Source organism: Caenorhabditis remanei, chromosome V, assembly GCF_010183535.1.
Source record: "Caenorhabditis remanei strain PX506 chromosome V, whole genome shotgun sequence".
NCBI classification, from domain to species: domain Eukaryota; kingdom Metazoa; phylum Nematoda; class Chromadorea; order Rhabditida; family Rhabditidae; genus Caenorhabditis; species Caenorhabditis remanei.
Window position 1 is genome coordinate 21330058 of NC_071332.1, and position 24939 is coordinate 21354996.

Genomic DNA, 24939 nt, shown 5'->3' on the forward strand with positions numbered 1-24939 from the left:
CCTTTGTATAACGTGGGTACAGTAAGACGAACGATAGGGAGTCAAATTTTTCGAATGAAGCTAGCTTTTCTTCCATTTTTCTCGCTATTTTCGAGAAAACTTTGCACAAAAAATATCGAATTCATTAAAAAAGAGAAAAATACAAATTTTTAATACACAAAAAAAATTTTTTTGGATGAATTTTTTGAATTTCGCGCTAATTTAACGCTAATTTTTTTGGAGCGCAGTTGCTTCATATGGGCATTCTATGACCCTGTGAAAAACCACATTTTCTCGTTCGAATTCTTAGAATAGAAAGATTTTTTGAAATAGAAACGAATCAAATGGTGTTTAGCTAAAAATTTCAAAAATAAGATGATTTTCAGATGATTTTTATGAGAAAAATGTGTATTTTGGGAATTTTTTTAGAATGGAAATTCGAAAAATTTGGTTTTAGTGACAGTATTTTTCTCAAGTTTCACATTATTTTGCAGATAGGAGAGAATAACTCCCGTTAGTTTACCAGCGAAGAAAATAGGAGTTTCGAGTTGCTTACAAATTATTCATCAACAAAATAATGGGATACAACACAAAAATGAACTTGAAAATGGTAAAGTCAAAATGAGAAAGAAGACAGAAAACCCGGAATAGACCATATTAAAGATGTGATTTTTAACTTTCTCAGCCTGCAATTTCCCGAATGAAGGTGTTTTTACAGTAAGGGATTTTTGCTCAAATTATTCAATTTTCATTTTTTTCCGAGCAGCTCAGTTAGTCATTCTCATTCTCACCTCTGCAGTTTTGGCAGCAGCAGCAGCAGTCGGAGCATCATTGGAAGTGGCAGTTGGCGCCGAAGACGTGGAGGGTCCCTGAAACAAAAAAACATTTAGATTTCTGAAGATCGAATAAGCGATTTGATTCGAATGAATTCGAGAAGAATACAGATTCGACGTCGGAGACGATAATTAATGTATCGAAATGCCGGGAAAAGACAAAAAACTGAAATTTCAGAGATTTGGATGCAATTTGAAGGGTTTTTAGAGCGGAAAATTGAAAATTTATCGATATTTTGACTGAAACAACCGGGAAATTGGAATTTTTTGACGATTCGATGTAAAATTTCTCAAAAAACACCAAAAAGTCATCGAATAGCCAAAAATTCCAATTTTCCAGCTTTTTCCAGTCAAAAATATCGATGAATTTTCATTTTTCCGCTCTGAAAAACCTCAAATTGCATTCAAATCTCTGAATTCTCAGTGGTTTTTCCTATTTTCCCGGCATTTCGTCGCCTCCTCCGTCTCCTCAAACCCATCCGAATCCATCCATCGCTTCTGAAATAATACTAAATTATAATTTTTCTCAATTTTTTATCGGTGAAACCCTTTTTGACTCCGATTCCACCGTTTCTTGGTGTCCTCCATCCGACTCGTCCATTCGACTGAAAAAATATCATAAATTTCAGTCATTTTTCATTAAGAATTACCTCGAAAGCGTCCTCGCTGCCAGCTCCTTTTCTTGAAAAATCTGAAAATGATGAGAATAGAAAATGCGCTCCACTGAGACAGTGAGAAAAGAGTGTGTGGAAATGAGAGACGGAGACATTTTCAGATTTCCGGTTGGAATTACTCACGGTGATTTTTTTGCTACATTTCCCGTTGACAAATTTTCGCCCCATGGTGCGCGGAAAAATGGGCGGGGCTAAGGAATCAGAAAGATGCAACACCGCGGCACAGAAAAATGAGGTTAATAAACTGCAGAGGGAGTTTTATGAAAAGTGTTCGTTTGGAATCTAAAAATGGAGGATAGGTCAACAATTGTTCGAAAAAGAGATTTAGGTTATGAAACCGGAAAGTTTCAAGTGGAAAACATCTAAAATTTGACAATTCAGCTGCGTTCATCTGTTCTTCGGTGAAAAGAGGCGTAAAAAGTGCATTTTAATATTCAATTCACCTCGATTCTAATAACAATTTTAAGACATCTAGGAGACAATCTGATAAATGAATTGTTGTTAACTCCTATTTACATTTACAATCACACAAGAACAGTTTTTGAGATAAAAATAAAAAAACAAAGTGGTCTAATTTTCGCCCATGGGTTGGCCACCAAAAAACTTCAGAATTCGTCGAAAAAAAAACGACTGAAAATGTTCCCCTGTCGTTTGAAGCGAACTATGGTTCATTTCAATCCCACTGAATTAGCTTTTTGGACGATTTTCGTAACTTTTCCATTTTTATTACTGAGATCTCACAAAAACATGTATAACTTTTTTCACAGAATCGTTCTGAAAAATTGTAAATACAGATCTGAAATCAGTGCGAAATTGCCGTTTTAGTGATATGTGTCTCGACCCATAAATCGGGATCTTTCCCTAGTTAAATTACACGAAAAAGCTGAGCTCCTTCGTGCACTTCCTCAAATCTAGGCCATTTCAAAAACTAGGCCATTGGGTTTTAATTTCAGCAGAATCTCGTTTTCTATATGAAGGAGTCATCAAAACAAATGGAATTTTTTTCTACAAAAACTAGATCTAAACAAAAATTTCCTATGGAAGCGTTTTTTGAAAATTTTGATCGAAAATTTCCCGATTTTTTTTTGAAAAATATTTCTTAAGAACAATTTTTTGTAGGTTTCGAAGGTTGTTGAAAAATATACTTGAGGAAAAATATGAAAAATTTTCAGAAAATACATTTTTGGACAAAAATTTGTAGTGAAAAAAGTTCAAAAATTCAAATCCGGGCCGACCGGGCCGGGTCAAAACCGGGCCGAGCCAAAACCGGGCCGGCCTGGCCGGCCCGGAATCTTGCTAGTCTGATTTTTACCGAATTTCGAGGTAAGCTGAACCAATTTTGTGGGACTTCGAGCCAATTTTCTGTAGTTTTGAGCCGATTTTGAACTATTTCGAGCCATTTTGAGCTAAATGTGAGTGATTTTGTGATCGAAATAGGGTTTTAAATATATTTTATTGCTAAAATAAGATTATCAAAATTATAGAAAATGAATACGGATCCTAATTTATAAATACAAGCAATTATCTCTGAAAGAATCCAACTTCACCAATATCCTCAATTACATCCTTTCCTGCATACTTCTCTGCGACAACAAGTCTTCTGAACTTGAACAAATTGAGACAAATACCGATTGCTAGAACATCTGACGAGTTGGGAATTCGAAAATACATTTTTGAAAGTGAATCCTCTTCTAGATCCCCTGAATCCTTTTCCATTCCTAGCAAATCCATAAATTCTTGCAACTCGGGAAATTGAGGGAAGTAGGACTTGAATTTTTGATGGCGTGGATTTCTGAGGAATGCCTGGATAAAGGAAAAATGAAGATAAATCTGATTTTGAGGATTTTAAATTCGCTTACATCTCTCAACACAATTAGATCCTTCAAAAAAAGTCGCTCCACACAAACGGTGACTTTCCGAAAATGAAGCAATCGTCTGAAATGCGTTGAGCTGTCCACATTAACATTGCCATCCAATTCTTCAGCACTACGCCATTGTTCCAGGCGCTCATACTCATCCAGTTGTTGTGTACTATCACGAAATAAAAGAATATGAATTGATTTCAGAGTGAGTGGCTCCACAGCCGATAGAATTTGAAAGACTTGTCGTTGAAAGTCACAAAAAATCCTTAGAAACTTCACTGGAAGATTTGTATCTCGTGATTGTAGGATTTCGCAGATCCTTTTTAAACCCAGACAATTGTTTCCTTCAACTACACAAAGCCTATCCAGCACACCTTTTTGATAGCGAATGTTCAGTTCAAAGTCTCGACAAAAAATCTCACGATAGTCCTGTCCGACAAGTCTCTTCTGGTTGACGAGACAATTTTGGTTAAGATTACTGTATGAAATTGTCTCCTGTCCAGCTGGTGTTCCAGAATCATATACCACTTTCAAGTCATCATCCGCTGTAATCGTGACACTAGAAAAGTCATGGGTTGGTGGACGAGTCTCTATGAGGTTTCGGAGTCGTTGGTTTACTTTTCGGAGGTTTGAACTGAAAATGAACAATTAAGATAATTATACCCCAAAACCAACTCACATTCCACGAAGATCCAATTTTCCAGCAATCTCCAACAGGTCATCATCATGCAGGTCGAGTAAACTCATTTTTTGAAATTGGTGACCAAAAATTGTTGACAAAAAACTATTACACTGTATCACGCCACATTTATGTTATCAGTGTTTACTCTCTTGTTAAGGATGAGAAATTTCAACACATATTGTTCAGTGTTGAAATGTGCCTGTCTTGTAGAGCGCGTTTGCTGAGCTCAGGATATAAGAGCTTGGTAGACCACAGGCTTTTTCAATACCTTTTAATAATAGTTCAAATGTATATCGAGACAGTCTTTATTGCTCATAACAAGATCATCATAATTATGTATTTAGAAAATAAACGCAATTATCTCTGAAAAAATTCAACTGTTCCAATATCCTCAATTAATTCCCACCCGGCATATCTCTCTGCTTCGGCACGTCTACAAAAAGTGCAACAATTTCGAGCGAAACGGATTAAGAGAACATCCGACGAGTTGGGGATTCGGAAGTATTTTGCCATAAATCTACTATTTGTTTGATCTGCTGGGGGGACTCCCAACAGACGAAGAAATTCATCAAATTCGGGAAACACGGTGGTATGGAAGGAAAAACATTCGAAGAATGGATTGGAAAGGTGTGCTCGATTGTACTTTGTACATCTCCCACTTTCTTTTCCCCGCTCCCATCAGATATGATTCATAGGCTTTTAGTCGTGAATCATTCTTTCTATCTGTTTTAATTGAATTCCTTCACCCACACACTTTCTGTTTGGCTCCGCCTCTGCCCAGTATAAAAGCAGAGGCGAGAGCTTATCTTTTATCTTTTAATAAAGGTTTAATTACCCAAGTTTGAGGTTTACGGAGGTTTCCTGAGAATACAAGTCGAGCACGTCCCCACTGAGAACATCGTTCATCATAAAAGGGACGGCTGAAAAAGAAAGAGAATGACTGTGAAATTAAAAAATCTCTTACCTTTCGCAACAAAAGCACATCCTCCAAACGAATTTCATTCGCCCAAATATTGACTTCCCGAAAGTGTAACAATTTTCTAAAACACGCCGAGCTTTCTATCATGATATTACTGGTAAACTCTTCGGCACTACGCCACTGCTCCAGCTGCAAACAATTATCATCGAACTGTTGGATTTCATCTCCTTCACTCATAAAAGTCGCAATTGTTTTCAGAGAAGTTGGATCCAAAAACTGAAGAATTTTGAACAGGCCTCGTTGAAAATTGCCTCGTAAGAAAATCTTTTTAACTTGGAGCATTTTGTTTCGAGATTTTAGAGTTTTGAGAATTTTCTTAGCCACTGGATCCTCCGCGTGTTCAAAATTGATGGAAAACTCATCCACTACACCCTTTTGATACCGAATATTCACTTCGAAGTCTCGTCCAGCCTGATCCCTGTCATCATACAGAATTGTTTCTGATCCAGTCGCTGACTCGTATATCACTTGTGTTCGTGGATGATAAATTCTTCCTCCAATAGAGATTTTGGTGAAGTTATTAGTTGGTGGACGTAGGTCGAGAAGGTTTCGAAGTCGTTGATTCACTTTGCGGAGGATTGAGCTGAAATCAAATAACTCTGATTATACGGGAAAGAACATGATTCAGATATTGTTGGGAAGCAGACAATGTAAAATTATGTTTTCCGATTTTGTCTGAAATCGAAATAAACCATACTTGTCAAGGCCCAATGGTCCGGGGTTTGGAAATTTTTTGAAGGACCGGTGCGGCCCGAAGACACGGCTTTAAAAATATCAATTTTTAAAATAATTTTTCAATTTTTCATCAAAAATGTTAACATTTTTTATAATTTTTCAGAATTTCTTCTAATTCCGAATGATAGTCGAAAATTTGAATTTTGGCACCATGTACAAGTATGAAAACCCTTAATATTTGACTAGGAATATACCAAATTCACTTCAAACATTTGAAAAAACCGACTCACATGCCACGAAGATCCAATTTCCCAGCGATCTCCAGCAGATTATCATCAGGCAGGCCGAGAAGATTCATTTTCTGAAAAAGTGCATTCGTTAAGTTCTAAAATCCATCAAAAATGTCTGAAATGTCCCTGTCTAGCAGAGCGCGTTTGCTGAGCTTCGGCTATGAGAGGTAGGTAGACCACAGGCTTTTCTAGTACCTTTTAATAATAATTCAAATATTCATCAAGACAGACTTTATTGCTCAAAATAACATTATCATAATTATTTAAAAAATTAACAAGCAATTATCTCTGAAAAAATTCCACTGTCCCAATATCCTCAATTAATTCCCACCCGGCATATCTCTCTGCCTCGGCACATCTAGAAAAAGAGCAAAGATTTCGAGCGAAACGGATTAAGAGAACATCCGACGAGTTGGGGATTCGGAAGTACTTTGCGATAAATCTACTATTTGTTTGATCTGCTGGGGGGACTCCCAACAGACGCAGAAATTCATCAAATTCGGGAAACACGGTGATATGGAAGGAAAAACATTCGAAGAATGAATTGGAAAGGGACGGCTGAAAAAGAAAGAGAATGACTGTGAAATTAAAAAATCGCTTACCTTTCGCAACAAAAGCACATCCTCCAAACAAATTTCATTCGCCCAAATATTGACTTCCCGAAAGTTTAACAATTTGCTAAAACACGCCGAGCTTTCTATCATGATATTACTGGTAAACTCTTCGGCACTACGCCACTGCTCCAGCTGCACACAATTATCATCAAACTGTTGGATTTCATCTCCTTCACTCATAAACGTCGCAATTGTTTTCAGAGAAGTTGGATCCAAAAACTGAAGAATTTCGGACAGGCCTCGTTGAAAATTGCCTCGTAAGAAAATCTTTTTTACTTGGAGCATTTTGTTTCGAGATTTTAGAGTTTCGTGAATTTTCTTAGCCACTGGATCCTCCGCGTCTTGGAAATTGATGGAAAACTCATCCACTACACGCTTTTGATATCGAATATTCAGTTCGAAGTCTCGTCCAACCTGATCCTTGTCATCATACATAATTGTTTCTGTTCCAGTCGCTGACTCATATATCACTTGTGTTCGTGGATAATAAGTGATTCCTTCAACAGAGATTTTGGTGAAGTTATTAGTTGGTGGACGTAGGTCGAGAACGTTCCGAAGTCGTTGATTCACTTTGCGGAGGATTGAGCTGAAATCAAATATCACTGATTATACGGGAAAGAACATGATTCAGATATTGTTGGGAAGCAGACAATGTAAAATTATGTTTTCCGATTTTGTCTGAAATCGAAATAAACCATACTTGTCAAGGCCCAATGGCCCGGGGTTTGGAAATTTTTTGAAGGACCGGTGCGGCCCGAAGACAAGGCTTCAAAAAATATCAATTTTTCAAACAATTTTTTCAATTTTTCATCAAAAATGTGAACATTTTTTATAATTTTTCAGAATTTCTTCTAATTCCGAATGATAGTCGAAAATTTGAATTTTGGCACCATGTACAAATATGAAAACTCTTAATATTTGACTAGGAATATCCAAATTCACTTCAAACATTTGAAAAAACCGACTCACATCCCACGAAGATCCAATTTTCCAGCGATCTCCAGCAGATTATCATCAGGCAGGTCGAGAAGATTCATTTTCTGAAAAAGTGCATTCGTTAAGAATACAAAAAGCCGTGAAATCCATTAAAAATGTGGGAAATGCCCGTCTAGCAGAGCGCGTTTGCTGAGCTCAACCTATGAGAGGTAGGTAGACCACAGGATTTTTCAGTACCTTTTAATAATAATTCAAATATTTATAGAGACAGTCTTTATTGCTCAAAATAACATAATCATAATTATCTATTTAGAACATAAACGCAATTATCTCTGAAAAAATTCAACTGTTCCAATATCCTCAATTAATTCCCATCCGGCATATCTCTCTGCCTCGGCCATTCTACAAAAAGTGCAACAATTTCGAGAGAAACGGATTAAGAGAACATCCGACGAGTTGGGGATTCGGAAGTACTTTGCCATAAATCTACAATTTGTTAGATCTGCTAACGAGCTTCCTAACAGACGCAGAAATGCATCTAGTTCGGGAAACACGGTGATATGGAAGGAAAAACATTCGAAGAATGGATTGGAAAGGGACGGCTGAAAATGAAAGAGAATGACTGTGAAATTAAAAAATCGCTTACCTTTCGCAACAAAAGCACATCCTCCAAACGAATTTCATTCGCCCAAATATTGACTTCCCGAAAGTTTAACAATTTGTTAAAACACGCCGAGCTTTCTATCATGATATTACTGGTAAACTCTTCGGCACTACGCCACTGCTCCAGCTGCACACAATTATCATCAAACTGTTGGATTTCATCTCCTTCACTCATAAACGTCGCAATTGTTTTCAGAGAAGTTGGATCCAAAAACTGAAGAATTTCGAACAGGCCTCGTTGAAAATTGCCTCGTAAGAAAATCTTTTTTACTTGGAGCATTTTGTTTCGAGATTTTAGAGTTTCGTGAATTTTCTTAGCCACGGGATCCTCCGCGTCTTGGAAATTGATGGAAAACTCATCCACTACACGCTTTTGATATCGAATATTCAGTTCGAAGTCTCGTCCAGCCTGATCCTTGTCATCATACATAATTGTTTCTGTTCCAGTCGCTGACTCATATATCACTTGTGTTCGTGGATAATAAATGAATCCTTCAATAGTGATTTTGGTGAAGTTATTAGTTGGTGGACGTAGGTCGAGAAGGTTTCGAAGTCGTTGATTCACTTTGCGGAGGATTGAGCTGAAATCAAATAACTCTGATTATACGGGAAAGAACATGATTCAGATATTGTTGGGAAGCAGACAATGTAAAATTATGTTTTCCGATTTTGTCTGAAATCGAAATAAACCATACTTGTCAAGGCCCAATGGTCCGGGGTTTGGAAATTTTTTGAAGGACCGGTGCGGCCCGAAGACACGGCTTTAAAAATATCAATTTTTAAAATAATTTTTCAATTTTTCATCAAAAATGTTAACATTTTTTATAATTTTTCAGAATTTCTTCTAATTCCGAATGATAGTCGAAAATTTGAATTTTGGCACCATGTACAAGTATGAAAACCCTTAATATTTGACTAGGAATATACCAAATTCACTTCAAACATTTGAAAAAACCGACTCACATGCCACGAAGATCCAATTTCCCAGCGATCTCCAGCAGATTATCATCAGGCAGGCCGAGAAGATTCATTTTCTGAAAAAGTGCATTCGTTAAGTTCTAAAATCCATCAAAAATGTCTGAAATGTCCCTGTCTAGCAGAGCGCGTTTGCTGAGCTTCGGCTATGAGAGGTAGGTAGACCACAGGCTTTTCTAGTACCTTTTAATAATAATTCAAATATTCATCAAGACAGACTTTATTGCTCAAAATAACATTATCATAATTATTTAAAAAATTAACAAGCAATTATCTCTGAAAAAATTCCACTGTCCCAATATCCTCAATTAATTCCCACCCGGCATATCTCTCTGCCTCGGCACATCTAGAAAAAGAGCAAAGATTTCGAGCGAAACGGATTAAGAGAACATCCGACGAGTTGGGGATTCGGAAGTACTTTGCGATAAATCTACTATTTGTTTGATCTGCTGGGGGGACTCCCAACAGACGCAGAAATTCATCAAATTCGGGAAACACGGTGATATGGAAGGAAAAACATTCGAAGAATGAATTGGAAAGGGACGGCTGAAAAAGAAAGAGAATGACTGTGAAATTAAAAAATCGCTTACCTTTCGCAACAAAAGCACATCCTCCAAACAAATTTCATTCGCCCAAATATTGACTTCCCGAAAGTTTAACAATTTGCTAAAACACGCCGAGCTTTCTATCATGATATTACTGGTAAACTCTTCGGCACTACGCCACTGCTCCAGCTGCACACAATTATCATCAAACTGTTGGATTTCATCTCCTTCACTCATAAACGTCGCAATTGTTTTCAGAGAAGTTGGATCCAAAAACTGAAGAATTTCGGACAGGCCTCGTTGAAAATTGCCTCGTAAGAAAATCTTTTTTACTTGGAGCATTTTGTTTCGAGATTTTAGAGTTTCGTGAATTTTCTTAGCCACTGGATCCTCCGCGTCTTGGAAATTGATGGAAAACTCATCCACTACACGCTTTTGATATCGAATATTCAGTTCGAAGTCTCGTCCAACCTGATCCTTGTCATCATACATAATTGTTTCTGTTCCAGTCGCTGACTCATATATCACTTGTGTTCGTGGATAATAAGTGATTCCTTCAACAGAGATTTTGGTGAAGTTATTAGTTGGTGGACGTAGGTCGAGAACGTTCCGAAGTCGTTGATTCACTTTGCGGAGGATTGAGCTGAAATCAAATATCACTGATTATACGGGAAAGAACATGATTCAGATATTGTTGGGAAGCAGACAATGTAAAATTATGTTTTCCGATTTTGTCTGAAATCGAAATAAACCATACTTGTCAAGGCCCAATGGCCCGGGGTTTGGAAATTTTTTGAAGGACCGGTGCGGCCCGAAGACAAGGCTTCAAAAAATATCAATTTTTCAAACAATTTTTTCAATTTTTCATCAAAAATGTGAACATTTTTTATAATTTTTCAGAATTTCTTCTAATTCCGAATGATAGTCGAAAATTTGAATTTTGGCACCATGTACAAATATGAAAACTCTTAATATTTGACTAGGAATATCCAAATTCACTTCAAACATTTGAAAAAACCGACTCACATCCCACGAAGATCCAATTTTCCAGCGATCTCCAGCAGATTATCATCAGGCAGGTCGAGAAGATTCATTTTCTGAAAAAGTGCATTCGTTAAGAATACAAAAAGCCGTGAAATCCATTAAAAATGTGGGAAATGCCCGTCTAGCAGAGCGCGTTTGCTGAGCTCAACCTATGAGAGGTAGGTAGACCACAGGATTTTTCAGTACCTTTTAATAATAATTCAAATATTTATAGAGACAGTCTTTATTGCTCAAAATAACATAATCATAATTATCTATTTAGAACATAAACGCAATTATCTCTGAAAAAATTCAACTGTTCCAATATCCTCAATTAATTCCCATCCGGCATATCTCTCTGCCTCGGCCATTCTACAAAAAGTGCAACAATTTCGAGAGAAACGGATTAAGAGAACATCCGACGAGTTGGGGATTCGGAAGTACTTTGCCATAAATCTACAATTTGTTAGATCTGCTAACGAGCTTCCTAACAGACGCAGAAATGCATCTAGTTCGGGAAACACGGTGATATGGAAGGAAAAACATTCGAAGAATGGATTGGAAAGGGACGGCTGAAAATGAAAGAGAATGACTGTGAAATTAAAAAATCGCTTACCTTTCGCAACAAAAGCACATCCTCCAAACGAATTTCATTCGCCCAAATATTGACTTCCCGAAAGTTTAACAATTTGTTAAAACACGCCGAGCTTTCTATCATGATATTACTGGTAAACTCTTCGGCACTACGCCACTGCTCCAGCTGCACACAATTATCATCAAACTGTTGGATTTCATCTCCTTCACTCATAAACGTCGCAATTGTTTTCAGAGAAGTTGGATCCAAAAACTGAAGAATTTCGAACAGGCCTCGTTGAAAATTGCCTCGTAAGAAAATCTTTTTTACTTGGAGCATTTTGTTTCGAGATTTTAGAGTTTCGTGAATTTTCTTAGCCACGGGATCCTCCGCGTCTTGGAAATTGATGGAAAACTCATCCACTACACGCTTTTGATATCGAATATTCAGTTCGAAGTCTCGTCCAGCCTGATCCTTGTCATCATACATAATTGTTTCTGTTCCAGTCGCTGACTCATATATCACTTGTGTTCGTGGATAATAAATGAATCCTTCAATAGTGATTTTGGTGAAGTTATTAGTTGGTGGACGTAGGTCGAGAACGTTCCGAAGTCGTTGATTCACTTTGCGGAGGATTGAGCTGAAATTAGAGAAACTTTGAACGTTGAAGAAAAAAATCTATAATTCAGATATAGTTGGGCAGCACTCAATGTGATTTGACAGATTTTGTATATGACGGATAGAGTTGAACTTTTTCTATAAATTCGACCGCAAATTGACCTTGAGAATTCGAAAACTGCAATAAAAATCTGCTAAATGCTCACGTGAACCGAGTTATGACCCGTCAAACTTTTCAATTTTTTTATGTGGTTAAGCTTTTCACTAATAGTCTATCGAAACTTGTTTGACGGGTCATAACGAAATCACGTGACCATTTAGCATATTTTTATTGCAGTTTTCGAATTCTCAAGGTCCACATTACCTGCGGTCAAATTTATTGAAAAAGTTTAACTAGGTCCGTCATATACTTCCTTTGTAAGATCGATATAAACTTATTTATTTGACTTTAAATTAAACCAAACAAAAACCGGTGAAAATCGATTTTTTTCGATCGCGTTTTGAAAAAAAAAACAGATTTCATTCGGTTGCCACCCGCAAAATATGATAAAAACGTGGCAAACCGCCGCATTGTTTAAACGTTCAGAAAAACCCGGTGAAAATCGGTAAAAATCGAAAAATCGAAGAAAAACCGGTGTCTTAACCGATTAAAACCGAAGAGAATCGGGTTTTGTTTTTTTAAACGGGAAAAACTGATCAAAATTAATTTTTCCCCGAAAAAAAACCGATTATTTTTCTAAAAACCCTACTTAGAATATACCAAATCCACTTCAAGAATAAAAACACCAAAAAATCGTATTAAAATCAACAAACATTCCACGAAGGTCCAATTTCCCAGCAATCTCCAGCAGATTATCATCAGGCAGGTCGAGCAAATTCATTTTCTGTAAAAAATCAAGTTTTAAATCGAAAATGAGTCGTAAAATAATCAAAACAGGCGAAAAATAAATAAGAAAACAACGAAAGAAAAATGAAAATTGTTGTTGTCTAGCGGAGCGCGTTTGCACGTCTCTGCGTCTCCGTTTTCTCAAGGTTCTCTACACCATCTGGCGCGCCTCTGACGCGGTTTCTCTAAACGACCAATAAATTTGATTATAGGTACTTTCGACTACGAAGAGTCCATTTCTGCAGCCAAAACCTGCTAAATGTCTCTGCGAACCGAGTTATAAGCTCTCAAACTTTAGTTTTTTTTTCACATGGAATTCAAAATCGGTAAATAGTATACGCAAGATATACTCTTTTTTGGAACGTATATTGCTGGGGGACACAAATACGGCCGATTTCGGTAGAGCACATGATAATTGAGCTCTAGCGCTGAGAAAAGGGGGAAGCTTAAGAGAGGGACATTGGTTCCGCTTCTCTATTTCTCTATTTCTCTTTGTGTCTCTTGTTGTGAGCAGATGTCCCATCTCAAGCCAAATGCGGTAAACATTCTATTCAATACTCCAGTTGCTCTTCTCTTTCTTATTCTGAGCATTTTCTGTTCAAATGAGTCTACTCCACCTACCCGATGAACTATTGCTGGATATAACCGATAGGTTGGATTTTCGCGGAATGTAAGTATATTATTGCCCTATTCCTTGTAACTCACCACTTTTCAGCTCCAACTTCCGAAAAGTGAATCGCCACCTTCGATCTCTTCTCGATACGTATCCGCCGACACATAACTTCAGACACCTTGGCATAGAAACACACCAATATGGCGTTGAAGTGAGTTATACATCACAAAATGGAACAGAATACGATAATATGTACAAGACGGAAAATGCCAAAATCAATTATAATGGCAACAAAGAAATCATTGGAGAAGATTTTGTGAAGATGTTCGGTCGAGACTTCAAGTTGGCCCTATCCTACCAGAAATCTCCATTGCCTACACTTATTCTAAATGCGGAAAAACAAACTTCAGGTGGAGAAGAGATCGCAACAATTCTAAAATCCCGTTCTAAACCACTACCAGTTAAAAATCTGGAGCTGATTGTGAACAATCAAAGTGAAGCGCTCATCATTCTCCCTTTTGTGGACCCAAATGTTTTGGAAGCTATTCAATTGTTTCAACTTGAGCAGGGTCAGGATAAACCACATGTGCCGTTAAAACCCGAGGAGTTTGAACATCTAACACCGTGGAAGTCTGCGCCTTTATTGTTTTCTGATTTCTGGATTCAAGACACCTCGAGTCTCCATCATTTTCTTCATTTTCAAACAGTCATCGTTAGGGCGGAGAAAGTGTATTTGAAGGATTTGTTCATGCTGAGAGATGTAAGTTTTGGTAGAGTAGAAAAAACAACTATTTTACCGTCTTACCTTACAGATACTCCTCAACAAGACCCACTCACTTATCGATATCTCATTTGAGTATTCTGAGTTCCCTGGATTGGATTCAATTGGACAAATGCTGAATGTAGATGTAGGTGCAGGACTGCCAGAACACGCCTACTACAAAATTCCAAACTCTAATGACTATCTGGTAGTCTCCGTTAATTTCTTCATGATTCGTTTTGAACGACTTGATTCTGAATATGTTCAATATGTTGAAGATACTTCTTCAGACTTTTTTGTGGTTTGATTTGAAAAGTTTACTTTGAGTAATAAAGGATCTTTTCGTTACTTCAGCTCTTGTGTTGAGAAAAGGGGTATACTCAGAGGAAGAGGGGGGGAAAGCTGATGGAGAAAATCCGTCCCTCTTATTATGCACGAGCAGATGTCCCTTGTCTCCCCCAAATGCGGGAAACACTATGCAATTAGCCAGTTTTGGTGCCATTCGCCATCCTCTAATTCTTATGTTGATCAGACTTGCAAAATCTCACCCCGGAACCAAAAAATGTGCATAATTTTTTACAAATTGCTTCGAAATTGTTTTGAAATTTTTGTCAAAAATTGTCAAAAATCTCACGTAGGCCTGAGATTCTATCTATATTTAGAAATATAGTTCAAAATTCGATTTTTTGCAAAAAATTGAAATTTTCAAATTTTTGTACTGTAACCCGGGCCGCCCTGGTCAGGCCGGTGAAAAATCTCAAATCAGCGCGGCCCGGCTCGTTGAAAGTTTTATGATGATCATTTTTATACTTGTCAAGGCCCAGCCCGACCCGGCAAGGCCCGAGAAGGCCCGTCAAGGCTCGGCTTCCTAAAATGAACCAAATTTTTTCAATCTTTTATTGAAAATGTAAAAAATTTGATGATTTTTCAGAATTTCTGCATATTCTGGATCATAGTCGAAAGTTGGACTATTTTCGAGAAACTTTGAATTTTGAGTTTTGACGCTAATTATCCGGCCTTTGGGACTTGACAAGTATGCATTTTTTAAATTCTAACGTTTCCAGAGAATGAGGTTACTCAAGTTACCCGTTGACTGTTGTTTTGTAAATTGAAGGTCACAGTAACCCAGGTTTCCAATTTAGATTTAGTAATTATCCTTGCTTAAATAACTTGTCATGTTCTTTATTAATCAAAAAAAATTGCAAATGAAAAAATCAAACGGAACGACGGTTGCGTTTCATTGAAATGGTGTTAAACACATGCTCATCCTGGTCATCGAAAACCTTCTTCGGACTTTGAAGTGGACACGAGGCCACTGGTCAGTCTCCACCTCCAACAAATCCTTAAACTCCTCTTCCTCAGCAAAATTGACATAGTGTACAGTGAACTCGTTGAGTCGAGAGCTGAGAATGGCCTGGAATACACATTAATGTCTTGGGATTTTTATCTACAAACTTACATCTCGCACGGCAAGCAAGTCCCTCATGAAGAGATTGTCCACACTAATTTCAGCCTTTTTGAAATGTAACAGATGAGAGAAAACTTGGGAATTCTCATGATAGACAGTACTATAGAATGATTTCGCGGCCCTCCATTGCTCCAGATGCTCAAACTCCTCGAATCGAAACGGGATGTACCTTTCTTTTCCGTTAATATGAATCCTCTCCAGAGAGCTTACATCCAGGTGTGATAGGAACTGAGATACCTGATTTGAATTGGTCAATTGCATTAATAAAGATCTTGTGGCCAATGGTCTGACTCGTGATTCCAAAATATTGGAGACTTTTCCAGCTGAGTCATTAGCACCGTCTTCTTGGATAACTATGAAATCATCCAATACTCCCTTTTGGTAACGCAGGTTAATTTCTAAATCTCTGATATAAAAATCCACGAAATCTTGTCCAGGAAACAGTTTCCCGTTAACCTGACAACCATCATCTCTTTTCATGTATGCTACCGCCTCATGATGAGCTCCTCTTGACTCGAATATAGTAGTCATGACTTCTTGTTCAATAGCGACGGTGATACAGGAGAAGTTTTTAGTTGGTGGGAGCGATGTGAGAAGTGAACGGAGTTGAGGGTTGACTTTTCGGAAGTTTGAGCTGAAATTGAAAAAAAAAATGGAAGTACCGTTCTAAAGGTTACCAACTTTGGCGATTTTCAGTAGAAAATGACCAAGTGTATTTCGGTGTCACCTGGTTGCCCGACGAAATTTATTTTGTATGTGTTGGAAAGAGCAAAAATAGCTCATTATTTTTGTAGTTGACCACTTTTTCGTAGTGACACTATTATGAAAGTTAGAGGTTGTCGAAGCCATATCTCCCTGTGAATTTTGGAGCGTTTCACTTTGACACGCTGTATTTTTCAAGGTAGTGTCCCTACAAAAAATGGCCAACTACAAAAATTTTGCCCTATTTTTGATCTGTCCATCCCATACAAAAATTAGTTTGTCGGACAATTAGGTAACACCGAAATACACACTCTCAAACTTAGTCATTTTCCACTGACCACAGGCAAAGTTCATGACTTTTTCAGCGGTACTGTATGCACTTACATTCCACGGAGATTGAGTTTCCCGGAGATTTCTAATAGAAGATCATTAGGTAGGTTGAGCAGGGACATTTCTGCTGAGGGGCTTGTGTGACGACGACGTCTGGTTGTGTGGTGTAGCACAAGAGAGAGACAAATATCGATCAGACGAGAGCTCGAAGCGTTTGTGACAACAAGACAACTCGAAAGAGAAGGAAGGTTTGGGTAACCAAGGAAACGTAGAGTATTGAGAGAGTGCTCTCCGGCTCTAGCTTCCCCTTGAGATAATCTGGTGCCTGGCACGGACGAATAAGGTGTAGAGAATGGTCTCCACTCAAAAAATCAGCACCAAGACCACGAGACAGTGACCTTCCCGCAGTCACAAGAATTCGAGGAGTCACAAGACTATAATTGGAAGATTGTTCAAAAAGATATTTCGAATTAGTAGAACCTCTCCTTGTTACTATAAAAAGGGACACAGAAGGCATGAGGAGAAGACAACCTCTCTGCGTTCTCAACACTCTCTCACGTTGAAGGCCGGCAGCAAACTGATTAGCTTTAAGAACCCCTAGCTGAAAACTGGGCAGAGCTATCAAAAAGTTGTCAACTACAAAAATTATCAGCATAAAATGCTCTACTACATTGCAATCAACCACTTTTAGATATCTCTGCCTGCAAGAAGGAGACGCAGACAGTTCGACACTCTGGTTTCTCTACTCTGACTCTCACTTCTCGTCACTCTGCCACCTATCTTTAAAGGCGCATATCTCAAAAATGGGCGGATTTATCGAAAAGTTATCAACTACAAAAATGTAGCGTATGAAATTCTCTACATTTTCGTAGTTGACCATTTTGTAGTAAATTCGAGGGTTGCATGGATACAGGTCACAAATTTTGAGCACAATGTAAAATGATCGTGATCTTTATTAATATTCAAAAAAAGACCAAGTTAAAGAAGATCTTGCTGTAATGAAACAGCCTGAAATTTCTGTGGGGAAGGTTCAGTCGTCTCCAATCTCTCTCGGTGTGTGAAACATACAGTAGGCCATTTATCCTTCTCCATTTTTACCAAGTTTACAAACTCCTCTTCTTCAGCGAAATTTGTATAGTTTACAGTGAAGATGCTGAATTTGGAGACATCGTTGAGAATGACCTGGAACCGGAATCAATTGAAATATATCAAAAGTTTTTGTAGGCTACTAACATCTCTTAGAGGGAGTAGGTCCTTCATATAAAGATTGTGCACATGAACGTCTACAGTATCCAAATGAATCAAACGTGAGAGAACTTCGGAATCCCCAAGATAGACCGTACAACAAAAGTGTTCCGCGGTCTTCCATTGCTCCAAATGCTCAAATTCCTCGAATCGAAGTGGGATGTCCCTTTCTTTGCAGTTCAGGCAAATATCCCTAAGAGAGGTTGCATCCAAGTACGGGAGGAAGTTGGATACCTCATTTGAGTTGGGTACTCGCAACACGAAATTCTTTGTGGCCAGTGGCTTGACTCGTGACTTCAGAATAGTGGAGACTTTTTTAACGACTTCATTATTATCATCGTCCTCCACTACGAACTCTCTCAATTTGCCTTTTTGATAACGTAGACTTATTGCAAAATCCTGGAGAGCAATCTCCAGAAAATCCTCGCCAACGAGCGTCTTCTGGTTAACCAAACAACCATCTCCAGTTTTTTTGTATAATATCCCTTGGCGTTCCCAATCTGACTCAAAATTCACGGAAATCGAGTCATCTTCCTTTATAATTGAGATTTCCAAGAAGTTATTGGTGATGGTTGGGAGTTTGCGAAGACGGGGATGCACTTTTCGGAAGTTTGAGCTGAAATTGGATGAACATGGATCTGGAAGTAGTTCTTAATGTATACTTACACTCCACGAAGGTCAAGTTTTTCAGAAATCTCTGAGAGCATGTCATCCGGTAGGTCGAGTAGCTCCATCGATGGAAAAGGAAAAAAATGGAAGAATGGAATAGAGAAGACTCAGGAGCTTAGCAACGGATTAAGAGAAAGAGAGAGAGGAGACGCAGAATTTTGAGCAAGTGGCCAGATAGCAGTCATCTTTTTAAAAGCAGACATACTCGGAGCCAAGAGCAGGCACACTTCTCAAAAGGTGACAAGAAAGGGCAAGGGGGCGGCATAGTGGCGGTTAACCGTAACCCAGAACTCTCATAAACTTAAAATCTGAAAATTTTTCGCAACACTCAAGCATGTCATAACAATTTTTGGGGAAAGCGTGAGTAAAAAGCAGACTTACAACGGGCCGGGCCGGGCCGAAATTAAAATTTCTCCGGCCCGGCCCGGTGGGCCCGGAAGTTCAGTACTGAAAAAAATTCAAATTTTTTTTTTCGAAAATTTTCCGATTTTTTTGAAAAAATATTTCTTAAGAACAATTTTTTGTAGGTTTCGAAGGTTTTTGAAAAATATACTTGAGGAAAAATATGAAAAATTTTCAGAAAATAAATTTTTGGACAAAAATTTGTAGTGAAAAAAGTTCAAAAATTCAAATCCGGGCCGACCGGCCCGGCCCGGAATCTTGCAACTCTGGTAAAAAAATGCTGAAAACCGACGGAAACCAATGAAAAACATTTTTTGAAATAACAGGTGTCCAGCGGAGCGCGTTTGCTCACCACCAAAGGAAGTATTTAGTTTTCGTCGATTTTCTTCATACTTTCACCAATTTTCACCAATTTTTACTAATTTTCACCTATTTTCAGTGGTTCTTTCTTCTTTCAAACTCTTTTACCCTAACTCTGACAATATAGTACCCCTCCAACTGTTTCTATTGCTACAATGTCGTTTAATGAGAATGTTGATATTGGTAGAGTTATTGGTTGGTGGTTGGGCGGTTAGGAGTTCAATAATCAATTCAATAATCGTCGATTTTTCCATACTTTCATCAATTTTTACCCATTTTCATCGGTTTTTTTGTTTTAAAGACTTGTTTTCGATTATTATTTAGCCTAATTCGAACAATATCAACCTTTCACAATGTTTCTTATGCTGCGTCTCCTCCCTTTCTCTTTCATTTCTATCTAGACAACGCTCGGAGGCAGGATTAGTGGCAAAGACAGCTGATGGGGCAGAGATGTCTCCTCCTTTTTACGGGTGAACGACCTCTAATTGGTATCCTTTTGCATTCACAGGCTATATAAATAAGATGAACATGCTAGTATCAATTTTCACTCTTCTATTGGGAGTGTCCGTACAAAAAATGTTGTCAACTACAAAAATGAGGCTCTATTTTTATTCTGTATAATTTGTACATAATTTACTTTGTTGGCCAATCAGATACCGTTATACCCTCTGGTCATTTTCAACTGAAAAAGACCAAATTTTATTTCTTACTGTACGGTACTGTATGTACTTAAATAGAGTTGTATCGAAACCATTCTTATACTGTTCTAATTCGAAAAGACGGTTCTTATTAGAGATTACCAATGGTCACTGGCAAACGGATTACCTGCCGTCTGCCAGTGACCATTGTGTAAATATGTTTGACCAATGCAGTTTTCCTCCTCCTGCGTCTCTCTTCTACCACTCAACGTATGATTCCCCCGTTTGCCTCATTTCGTAGCAAACGTGTCTCTGGTCGTAACCTGACTCCTTGATTCTCAATTTTATTCAGTACGTGGCATAAATCATTGGAAAGCTGAGAAAAGGCTGATTCGAAATGTATATTCAGTTTTTGCCCTCGATGCCCGGTTTCCAAAAAAAAACGAGGTCAAAATTCAACAAAAAGGACACATTGTGACACGCGACAAATTTTTGCATTTTTTTTCGTTATAATTTTCAAATGTTTGTAACTTTCTGCAAGCAAACCAAATTTTGGGATTTCTAGACATTTAGACTTTCGGAAACACTGACAGATAGATAGGCACAAAATTTGTGTCTTTGGTGCAGCCTTAGGATCAAAAGTCTATAGGAAATTTTTTGAATAAAAATGACTACTGCGTTTTTTCTTCAAATCCTCCTTATTCTTTGAAAATTTAATCAAAATTTAATATAATTATGACGATATTGACTCGGTTTTTCATATAAACTACGTTTGAAGGTACTTGAAGCCTTAAGCCTCAAGCTATGGGCCTAAAAAAGTAATAATTATCTATTTTCCGCCAACTTTAACCTTGTTTTTCTTGAATACCAGGCTTCAAGGGCAAAAACTGAATATATGTTTAAATCAAAAAATTTTCTCAGCTTTCGAATGATATTTGTCATGACCTATAACTCTAGGCCGACTCCATGACCTTCCTTAATGAGATTCCATTTCCAGAATCGTCATGGCTCCCCTCCCTGACTCCTTCAAACACGACCCACACTTCCTGAAATCCTGCATTCTCTACGAGGCACTCCACAAGAAGCCTGTCTTCCAATCCTACCGAAATTTCTGTGAAAAAATCGGAGACGATGCGATGAGTTACTATGACTTCGAGTATTGGTACTGCCGGTTCTACAATGGAGAGCTGGATTTCGAGCATGATTGGAGCACTGACCCACCACACCACACGTTTCCACAGCTGCCAGCGGAAATTCATGATATGATTCTGAAAAATCTGAATTGTAAAGCGAAGTGAGTCGTTTATATCTTACTGATTTACATCATTGAAAAGCTGAGAAAACGCTGATTTCAAAAATATATTCAGCTTGAACCCTTAAGGCCTGATATTTGAGAAAAACAAGGTTAAAGTTTGGAAAAGTAAAAAATTATTGCCTTTTTAGGCCTAATGCTTGAGGCTTAGGGCTCCAAGTACCTTGAAATGTAGTTTATACAAAAAACCAAGTCAAGACCTTCAAAATTATATTAATACCTTAAGATTTGGAGGAGTTTTCATATAGTTAGAAGGATTTGAGTAATATATTTTTTATGTTTGAAATTTTGTTCAATAAAATTCGATTATGTTTCCAGAACAAAGATTTTCGCGTATCACAAAGGTAATAATCTATCATTTCATGTAAAACTTTGACCTCGCTTTTCTTGAATACCAGACCTCAAGGGCAAAAACTGAATATTTATGTATATATTCAAAATCAGCATTTTTTCAGCTTTCCAATGATATAAGTCACGTCCCATATCTCCATAGTAACTCGGTGACACACACCTCAATTCTCAACATATTTCAGAATAAACATGAGACGTGTGTGCAAGCGGATGAAGCAGATTATCGGCAACCAAGTGGTCATGTATAATCAAATAAGCGTATCTCTGGGTGGAAATTCTCTTTGTGTCAAATTAAATGACAAAAAATGTGTCGAGTACCAAAAGGACACTAGCAACAGTTGTGTTATTCGGCGACCAGGAAAACCGGATCAAAAAGAGAGCACTGGATTCATTGAGACTGCTCTACAAGATATGTCGTTTTCCCTTCGCTTCCTGAACATTCGGACCCAACATCTGACTATTGACCTAGAAAAAGACGCTCCGTTGGATTTTCTCAACACTCTGGCTAAATATTTTTCAAAAAATCGGGTCCTTGCACGTCACATTGCCATTTTGATAAGTAAGAAGACCGATTGTCCAAAAATTTTGGAACTTATGGAACCGGGATTCTTAGAAGATATATTTATCGGACATCATACAAAAAGATGCGTTTCGAATTGGGCTGACAGCATTTATGAGCTGGATCAGTGGAAGCAAGCGACTCACGCGGACCTCTCGGATTATATAAAACTAGATTGCAATCAATTAAAGCATTACTATCATTTGAAACATTTTGAAGTGGAACTAAAGGATTTCACAATGGAACAAGCAGACGTTATTAGAAATGTAAGAAGTTCAAATTATAATTAGTTGGGCAATTTACTATTTTCAGAAGCTAATTTCTCTTCCGCAGTTCGAATCATGCAAAATCTACGCTCCTGGTTTTAGTGCACCCCGTCTCAAGACATGGGAACTTAAAGAACTTCCGGAAACTGGAACTGGAACAGAGTCTAAAATCTATCGCTATTCTAGAGCGGATACGGATAAAATTCTGGATATCGAGTTTCTTGGTCAACATTTCTTCTCGATGAGTAGAAAAAATGGATGATGGATTTATGAATAATTTTTTTATTCAAGTTCTTAATGAAAACACTTTTGAATTAGTAGCCGATAAATCCGAAGCTGTATGAACTCGATTCTTGTTTCTCCTCACAAAATTCAATATAGCCATGCGATAATCCTTAATGAAATACATTGGTACAAAGGCATCCATGAATGGTTGAGTAGTGATCAGCGGGAGGATCACAACTTCTACCGGTCCCATATTCATTTTAAGAATCGGGAAGCATAACAGAATTCCAGCCGGGATGAACATTAGGAATACTGGGAATAGGGTTTGGGCGATTAGGGAGTGGAAGAGTTGCCGCTGCATTTCTAGCGTCCGTTGGGATATTGATTGAAGCTCCCGCGCGGATTGAATGAGCTCCCGACGGAGACGGAGCCAGCAGTAGATGATGGTAAAGAACCCAGAGGTCTGTAACCAAAATTAAGGTAATACTGTCATAAGGAAATAGTATATCAAAACTCACAATAATAACTCCTAGATTCGCTAAAAACAAGAAATCACGGATACTAGCATATTCTTGGCCGGTGATTCTATTTATTCTCTGAAACTACACATAATTAAGCCACCAATTAACTTGTGACCTACATAGAACCAGGAACTTGCATATGTACAGTAGCGAGCATAAGTGAGCACCCCTTCATACTTTTATATGTAACTCTGTTGAATCGTGTCCGTTTTGCATAAACTTTTTTTGAAAGAAAGCCAAAGTATTCAGCAATAAGAAAATATGTTTTTTGAAAAATTTGCGTTTGCTGATTTTTTCGATAATCGATTTTTCCTGATCTTGATTTGAAAATTCGAAAAAAAACTTTTTATTTTTCTCTTGGAGATATTGAGTTTTTAGTTTAAAAATGTTGGAAAACACTCGAATAAACAAAAAATTATGTTGAATCGGCTTCTCAACTCCTGAGAATCGTGCTAGAGCTCCAGAAGTCAAAAGTAGTGCCTTCGGGGAAATCATCATAACTCATCAAAAAATTTTCAAAATTTTTTGAAACATGTACCAAAATACGTATCTTGAGTTTTTCTACAAACCAACATTAAAAAATTACAATTTTAGAAAAAATAATTTTTCAAATTTTTTTCACTCAAAAATTATTTTATTCTCATTTTTTCTCAATTTCCGTTATTTTCTGGCTATAACACGAACAAGGAATACATACATGTGTTTTGTTATTTGTGATAAAACACTTTGCATACAGTTTTTGTAACGTATGTACGTTTTATAGCCAGAAAATAACGGAAATTGAGAAAAAATGAGAATAAAATTATTTTTGAGTGAAAAAAATTTGAAAAATTATTTTTTCTAAAATTGTAATTTTTTAATGTTGGTTTGTAGAAAAACTCAAGATACGTATTTTGGTACATGTTTCAAAAAATTTTGAAAATTTTTTGATGAGTTATGATGATTTCCCCGAAGGCACTACTTTTGACTTCTGGAGCTTTAGCACGATACTTAGGAGTTGAGAAGTCGATTCAACATAATTTTTTGTTTATTCGAGTGTTTTCCAACATTTTGAAACAAAAAACTCAATAACTTCAAGAGAAAAATAAAAAGTTTTTTTTCGAACTTTCAAATCAATATCAGGAAAACCGATTATCGATAAAATCAGTGATGAAAATTTTTTTTAAAAAACTTATTTTCTTATTGCTGAATACTTTGGCTTTCTTTCAAAAAAAAGTTTATGCAAAACGGACACGATTCAACAGAGTTACATATAAAAGTATGAAGGGGTGCTCACTTATGCTCGCTACTGTATAATCCTTGACATCATTTAACCCATAGTTTTCAGCCATCGTCTCCTGGATATGACCCTCTACCTCTGGATTCTCCCCTGCCACAAATATAGCAACAATCCACCATTCTAGGCTAACAACCAGAAAAATTATAATAAGAATGTTGCAATACGGCCAGGAGAACAATTCCAAGCGGTGTGGCTTACATACAGCAAGATAGCGATAGACAAAGTGATAGACTAGAAGGAGCATGATCATACCGTAACAGGCACAATATAGAGCTTAAATTTGAGTTAAGTGAATAATTCCGATGAGTGGCTTACCGATATACCAAAAACTAATATTTCTCGGCAAGCCTAACTGATTCCTACTGAATATAATATAGGCACCATCAAAAAAGTGGAGCGTTAGTTGATTGGTAACATCAAGGATAATAAAA

General features: G+C 37.4%; 6 protein-coding genes across 6 annotated transcripts; 1 reads left to right on the forward strand and 5 right to left on the reverse strand.

Annotated features, from left to right (window-relative positions):
• Window positions 1-3007: 3007 nt before the first annotated feature.
• Window positions 3008-4095, reverse strand: GCK72_021800 (uncharacterized protein; the record flags this gene model as incomplete). Its single annotated transcript, XM_003091793.2, has 3 exons — window positions 3008-3289; window positions 3346-3982; window positions 4028-4095. 3 exons carry the CDS (start codon window positions 4093-4095, stop codon window positions 3008-3010), a joined length of 987 nt encoding a protein of 328 aa, XP_003091841.2.
• Window positions 4096-4935: 840 nt separating this feature from the next.
• Window positions 4936-7625, reverse strand: GCK72_021801 (uncharacterized protein; the record flags this gene model as incomplete). The annotated part of the gene is made up of 5 exons (XM_053734499.1): window positions 4936-4950; window positions 4995-5592; window positions 5975-6045; window positions 6577-7174; window positions 7558-7625. 5 exons carry the CDS (start codon window positions 7623-7625, stop codon window positions 4936-4938), a joined length of 1350 nt encoding a protein of 449 aa, XP_053583412.1.
• A 225-nt stretch (window positions 7626-7850) lies between these two features.
• GCK72_021802 (uncharacterized protein) lies at window positions 7851-12803 on the reverse strand (the record flags this gene model as incomplete). Its single annotated transcript, XM_053734500.1, has 10 exons — window positions 7851-8126; window positions 8171-8401; window positions 8459-8768; window positions 9151-9221; window positions 9753-9983; window positions 10041-10350; window positions 10734-10804; window positions 11347-11577; window positions 11635-11944; window positions 12736-12803. The coding sequence occupies 10 exons, from the start codon at window positions 12801-12803 to the stop codon at window positions 7851-7853; spliced, it is 2109 nt and encodes a 702-aa protein (XP_053583413.1).
• A 607-nt stretch (window positions 12804-13410) lies between these two features.
• GCK72_021803 (uncharacterized protein) lies at window positions 13411-14488 on the forward strand (the record flags this gene model as incomplete). Its single annotated transcript, XM_003091796.2, has 3 exons — window positions 13411-13478; window positions 13524-14181; window positions 14234-14488. The coding sequence occupies 3 exons, from the start codon at window positions 13411-13413 to the stop codon at window positions 14486-14488; spliced, it is 981 nt and encodes a 326-aa protein (XP_003091844.2).
• Window positions 14489-15418: 930 nt separating this feature from the next.
• GCK72_021804 (uncharacterized protein) lies at window positions 15419-16803 on the reverse strand (the record flags this gene model as incomplete). The annotated part of the gene is made up of 3 exons (XM_003091811.2): window positions 15419-15595; window positions 15641-16283; window positions 16736-16803. The coding sequence occupies 3 exons, from the start codon at window positions 16801-16803 to the stop codon at window positions 15419-15421; spliced, it is 888 nt and encodes a 295-aa protein (XP_003091859.2).
• Window positions 16804-17659: 856 nt separating this feature from the next.
• GCK72_021805 (uncharacterized protein) lies at window positions 17660-18660 on the reverse strand (the record flags this gene model as incomplete). Its single annotated transcript, XM_053734501.1, has 3 exons — window positions 17660-17863; window positions 17915-18542; window positions 18593-18660. 3 exons carry the CDS (start codon window positions 18658-18660, stop codon window positions 17660-17662), a joined length of 900 nt encoding a protein of 299 aa, XP_053583414.1.
• Window positions 18661-24939: the final 6279 nt, after the last annotated feature.